The sequence below is a fragment of the Myotis lucifugus genome, unplaced genomic scaffold (genome assembly GCF_000147115.1).
Source record: "Myotis lucifugus unplaced genomic scaffold, Myoluc2.0 scaffold_421, whole genome shotgun sequence".
Lineage (NCBI taxonomy): Eukaryota > Metazoa > Chordata > Mammalia > Chiroptera > Vespertilionidae > Myotis > Myotis lucifugus.
Window position 1 is genome coordinate 657876 of NW_005871469.1, and position 6204 is coordinate 664079.

At 53.0% G+C, this 6204-nt stretch overlaps 1 protein-coding gene across 1 annotated transcript; it reads left to right on the top strand.

The window, feature by feature from the left end:
• Window positions 1-3473: 3473 nt before the first annotated feature.
• Window positions 3474-6027, top strand: TMEM91 (transmembrane protein 91). The gene is given in 3 exon segments (XM_023743962.1): window positions 3474-3576; window positions 3579-3682; window positions 5767-6027. Coding segments are annotated over 3 exon segments (363 nt in total). The 3' UTR covers window positions 5923-6027.
• The last annotated feature ends 177 nt before the right edge of the window (window positions 6028-6204 follow it).

Here is a 6204-nt window from a genome sequence, read left to right on the forward strand (position 1 = left end):
GGCCAGCCCTGCAAGGGGCAGTCTGCCTACCTGATTGCCCCTAACTGCTCGCCTGCCTACATGATCACCCCTAACCACTCTGCCTGCCTGCCTGATCACCCCTAACCACTTGCCTGCCTACCTGATCACCCCTAACCACTTTGCCTGCTTGCCTGATTGCCCCTAACCGCTTGCTTAGGGGCGGGGCCAGCCCAGTGAGGGGCCATAGTGGTCTGTTCTTTGGTCATTCCAGTCGTGACGCCTGGCCACCCTTATCATCAGAAGGTCGATAGTAGCCTAAAGTCATGGCGCCTTCGTCATCCACTTCACTTAACCTCATCACGTGGGCATTGTCTCATCTCACATCTTCAAGAAGGATGAGTACATTACAAGATATTTTGAAAGACTACATTCACATAACTTTAATGACAGTATATTGTTATGTGTCCTATTTTCTTTTCTTATTGGTTATTGTTGTTAGTCTCTTACTGTGCCTAATTTATAAATTAAAATTTATCAAGGTATGTATGTACATATAGGAAAAACCATGTACTAGTATATACAGGTTTTGGTACTATCCACAGTTTCAGGCACCCACCCAGGGTCTTGGAACATATCCCCTGTGAATAAGGGAGACTACTGTAATATGTTTCAGGAGCCGAGATGGAAAAACCAATGAGAGAGAGGTTAAGAAGATAGAGTAACAGGGTATTTCTCCCAGACAAAGCAATCCTGCTCCCTTTTCCCTCTCATCTACCCTCCCATGGTCTCCCTGCAGCTGCCAGACACTCTGGCTGATTCAAGTGCTCTCCTGGGGAGTGGGGCGGTGCCAGCTCCAGGGTAGGGACTCTTGGCTCAGAGCCCGGCGCCCGCCCCCCTGGCTGGCCCCAGATCAGGCAGGGAAGCCTCCAGTTTGGCTGACAGGGACTGGTGAAATGGAGGGCTTCTGGGAAAGGGAAGCCAGTGCAGGCTGGGTGGGCTCCGTGAAGGAGGAGAAGACCCGCAGGGTGAGGGGAGTCCCCTATCAGACTGATGGAGATGGATATAAATAATAATAATAATAATAATAATAATAATAAACATAATCAAACATGTTTCCAGTGCTTACCTTGCCGGGCTTCGGGTAAATATTGGACATTGTAATCTCACCTAATTTAAGTGGCTGATGTATGTCATCACCTCTGCAGGCAGGGAGCATTGACACCATTTTACAGGTGAAGATAATTGGGTTCAGAGAAGTGATGCCATTTTCCAGAGGTCACACAGCAAGTGATCTGAAGAGCCTGGAAAGGAACTCAGGGCCCTGTGGGTCCAAATACTGACTCAACCACCGCCTGTACCATCTGATGACCAGCACATCCCCCATCCCAGGCCCCTCCCACCTCATCCTCCTTTCCTGGGTTGCTCCCAAGTCACCTCCTGCCTTTGCTTCCTCCTCTCCCCTTGACCAGCAAGGAATACAGCTCTGGGGTGCAGTCCGCCAGGCCTAGTTCCAGTTAGCCTTGGCCAGGTGAACACACATCTCTGAGCCTCAGTTTCTTGAGCTGCAAAATAGGGATAGAAATAGAGCTACTGAGAGGAATCAAAGCGTTGATGCGCTTAAGCACTTAACCCAGGAGGTAGCCTGCACTCGGTGAGCTGCAGGAGGCGCGCACCTACGCCTCTCTGTGCCTGCTTCCTCCTGTGTACAACGGGACAATAAACAAGAGTGCCCGTGCCCTGGTCCGCTGGCTCAGTGGAGAGAGCACTGCCCGTGGACTGAAGGGTCCTGGATTCTGGTCAAGGGCACGTACCTTGTATCTCGTACCTCGATTGCAGGCTTGATCCCGGCCCGGGGGCAACCAATCGATGTGTCTCTCTCACATCCATGTTTCTGTCTCTCCCCTTCCCTTCCTTCCACTCTCTCTAAGAATGATTGGAAAAATATTGAAGATAAAAAAAAAAAAGAGTGCCTCGTTGGTCGTTCTGAGGATATATGTGCACACGTATATGTAAAGCACTAAGAACCTAATTGCTGTTATCATCAGGGGGTGGTGGGGGTGGTGGGGGTGGTAGGGGTGGGTGGAGGCAGGGCCAAGCCGGTAAGGCCCTGGAGACTCCGGGCCACCCTCCTCCGCCCGGCAGCACTTAGGCCTGGTCTGGGGGCTCAGGGCTCGCAGTGCCGGCCACCCTCCTGCTGCCACACACTCGGAGAGTCAGGGGCCCACGGCTGGTGTTGAGGTCGGCGTTCAAGGCCCCCTTCCCGGCCACCGCCCCGCCCCCATCCCCGCCCCTGCGCGCTGCTGGCCCGGACCGAGAGGGGAACCAAGCGGACCCCGCAGACCCCGCGCCCCCAGGCTTGGGCGGGGGAGCGTGGGGCTCACTGAGGTTCCCAAGCCCAAGTGGCAGGGTCGCGGCCGGTGTCGGGGTAGGGACCCAGGAGGTCCCGGCTACGAAGCGTGGGCGGTGAGGGAGGGGCACAGATAAGGGCACCTGTCCCCGGGTCCTGGTGTTGGGGATGGGGAGGCAAATCTTTTGTGAGGGAATCGGCTCAAACCAGGTTTGGAGCGAAGGCTGGAGGCTTGTGGGGAGGGGGGGGGGGGCGGGGGGGACCCTTAGGGGGATTGTGGGGCGAGGAGAATATTCTTTGTTGAGTACATACGAGTGTCTGGTGGTTTGGGGGTGTTATGGGGTAGGTATGCCAAGGTGGATTCTGGTAAAACTGGAGGTGCCTAGGCGGTGCTGTGTGCGCAGGGGGTTGTGTGGGGTTATCCATGTGGGTGGAGTAGGTGAGGGGTGCAAGGACTGGGTCTTTGGAGCAGGTGTGCAAGGGAAGTGATGGGAACAGGGGAGGGTGTCCTGGGGTGTATGTGTGCATATGGGGGGATCTGATGCTGGGGAGATTAGGAGTGTGCAAGGAGTCACTTAGGAAGAGTGTGTAAGAAGGTTGGGGCTCAGAAGGTATTTTCTGGGAGCCGATGTTGTCTGGGGCAAGTATGCAAGGAGACTCTTGGGAGATGAATGCATATAGATGGAGGTGGGCGTTGGGCTTGTCTGGATGGGTAACTGTGGCCAGGGACTTGGGTATTGAGAGTGCAGGCTTGGGGGTAGGGGGAGCAGCACAGGAGGTGTGAACTAGAGTAAAATGCAAAGTGTCATTGGGGAGGGGTCTGAGGGAGAGGGATGGTGTGTGAACCCGGGATGGGAGTTCAGTTCATGGGGCAAGTAGGTGTGTAAGGCATGGTTTGGAATAAGTGTGCCACAGTTACACAGTTTTTGCCTGGGGACAGAGAAGTCCAGAGTTGAATGTCCAGACCCCTGGATTCTCTTTACAACGTGGGCCAGTCTCTTTTACTCTCTGGGCCTTAGTTTTACTATCTGTAAAATGGATCTGAGGGTAGTCTCTGCCTGGAGTCTCTCTCCAGTCAGAAGTCAGGGGAAGGATGAAGGTGAGACTTAAAACTTGTTTTTCTTACCCCTACCCCAGGAAACCCCTCTGGGAGCCTCTCTTAGCCATGGACAGCCCCAGTCTTTGAGAACTTCAACAGCCTCTGCTGGCAGGTGTAGGCTCTGACCCCACTGTTCAGAGGCCTGGTGAGCCTGAGTTGGGTCCCCCTTTGGAGAGACAGCCTTTGCAGAGTCCCTAAGGGGTTGGCAGTTTCTTCTACCACCTCTTCCCTCAGTGAGCGCTGGTCTGGGGCAGCCAGGGCTCCCTGACCTTGAGGTAGGAGCAGCAGGCCTTAGTAGCAGCAGTGGGAGGGGCTGCAGGTGGGCGTCCTAGATTTCCAGTTGTGGTTTTCCTGTTCTCCTTCACCCCGGGTTCTTTGGCTTTTCCTCTCCAGATTTGCCTCTCATCTTTTTAAAAAAATATATTTTATTGATTTTTACAGAGAGAAAGGGAGAGGGATAGAGAGTTAGAAACATTGATGAGAGAGAAACATCAATCAGCTGCCTCCTGCACGCCCCCTACTGGGGATCGAGCCTGCAACCAAGGTACATGCCCTTGACTGGAATCTAACCAAGGACCCTTCAGTCCTTGGGCCCATGCTCTGTCCACTAAGCCAAACCAGTTAGGGTTGCCTCTCATCTTTATTCCCTAGCCTTTGGCTCTGTTTGTCTTCCATCTGATTTCTGACTCCCCTGCTCTCTATCTCTCTCCAGATCCAACACACCTCTGGCCTCTGCTATGGTCCTTTTAAAAAAATTGTCACTTTTATAATTTTTTATTTCTTATCTTTTATTTCTTAAACATGGTTTCCAGGTTATTATCTCTATATATAAAAGGATAATAAGTAAAATGTCCCCTCAGGAGTTCAACCGAGAGAATGGGAGTTTGATTGCTTGCTATGATGTGCGCTGACCACTAGGGGGCGGCACAGACCATGGAGGGCGACCATCCGCGGTGGCAGGGGTGCTGAGGGAGAGGGAAGGAGGAGGTGGGGAGGCAGGGCACCTGATCAGCCCTGATCGACCAGGCCTAGGGACCCAATCCGTGCACAAATTTCGTGCACTGGGCCTCCAGTTGTATAAGAATCCACTACAAAAATTAGTAGCTTAAAATAACAGCAATCATTATCACTCACGGTTTCTTTGTGCCAGGAATTTGGGAAGGATTCAGTGGGTGGTTCTGCCTCAGGTCTTTCATGAGGTTGCAGTGAGCCAGTGTAAGGTCTGGAACAGTCAGGGTGGTTAGTGTCTCTCTTCATGTAGTCTCGGGGTTCCTACATGTCTTCATGTAGTCTCCCCATGTGGGCTGGTGTGGGCTTCCTCCCAGCATGTTGGCTTCAGGGCAGTTGGACTCCTTCTGTGCCTCGTCTCCAGCAGGAGTGTCAGCGACGCAGGAGCTGCCTCACCTTCCTGACTTAGGAATGAATCTTGTGGAATCAATTCCACTATATCCATCAATTATGAGTGAGTCACAGCCTGTCCAGATTCCAGGAAAGGGGACACAGAGCTCTCCCTTGACGGGAAGAGTATCAGTCACACTTTAAGAAGAGCATGTGGGATGGGAGAGATGATTGTGGCCATTTTTTTTGGAAAACACAGTCTGCCACATTGTTGCTGTAGGCATCACTCTGATATTGTATGTGTCTATTTGGTCTTTTCCCTCTGCTTGTCCTCATTCATGGTTTCTTATGTGCCTGGTTATCTTTGACTGCATGCTGGTCATCCTATTTGAAAAATTATTTTGAGGCCTAGAATGAAGGTACCTTCCTCCAGAGGATTTAGTTTGCTTCTGTGAACTGCCTGGGGCCATTAGCAGTTAAAGATCATTTAAAATCTAGTTCAAGGTTTGATTGAAAGGTTAATTATTCTGTGCCTCATTTTTCTCATCTCTGAAATTGGAATAATTCCTGCTTCAGGGTCATTGTGAGGGTCAAATGAGTTAGAATGGTGGCATACACTAATATACGTATACTAGAGGCCCAGTGCGCACGAAATGGTGTGGTGCGCGAGTAGCTCGCTTCTGCTTGCCTCAGCTGGCCGCCCCCCCAACGCTGGTAGCTCGTGCCCCGCCCTCCACCGCTTGTAGCGCTCTGCCCCTAGTAGCTTGCACCTTGCCCCACCAGCCCTAAGAGCCGCTGCTTGTTTGGTCGTTACATTAGGGCCTCGGGCCTTTTATAATATAGATCTTATTAGTCACCTGGAATCCCAGTGCCCAACTGTGCCTGACCCAGTGATGCTCCACTTTTAGAATATATGGATGAGTGAACGCGTGGTTGTATCCTGTGGGGAAGGGGCTTGGGCTTCAGGAAGCAGGGAGAGCAGAGGGGATGTCGGAGTCACTGATGCCCAGCACCTCCACAGACCAAGACTTGGACCAAGGGGGATGTCCAGGGGGCAGGGGCCACCTCTCGCTGTGCCTTCCTGCTTGGGGTTCTGGCTGTAGGGCTGGGCGTGTGCACACATGTGGCAGCCCTGGTGACCCTGGCTACCTACCTTGCCTCCCCAGACCTGCCCTAGCTGCCCCTGCAGCCCCGCCATGAACCAGAGGCCGGTGACCCAGAGCATACATTGGCAGAGTGAAGAACCCGGGTGGATGTGGCAGTGTTAGCATCCAGCAATGGGACGAGCTGGACAACCGCCCCCCCCCCCTTTCCTGTCCACTGCAGTGTGGGGGGGGGGTAAACACCAGAAGCTCCTGTAGGCCAAACTGTATCAGTCCTTGTATTTTGGGGTGGGGTGGGGGGGGAGGTGGGGCTTGGAGCACCTGAAAAGGTGTCCCCAGGGTGCTCCCGGACACCT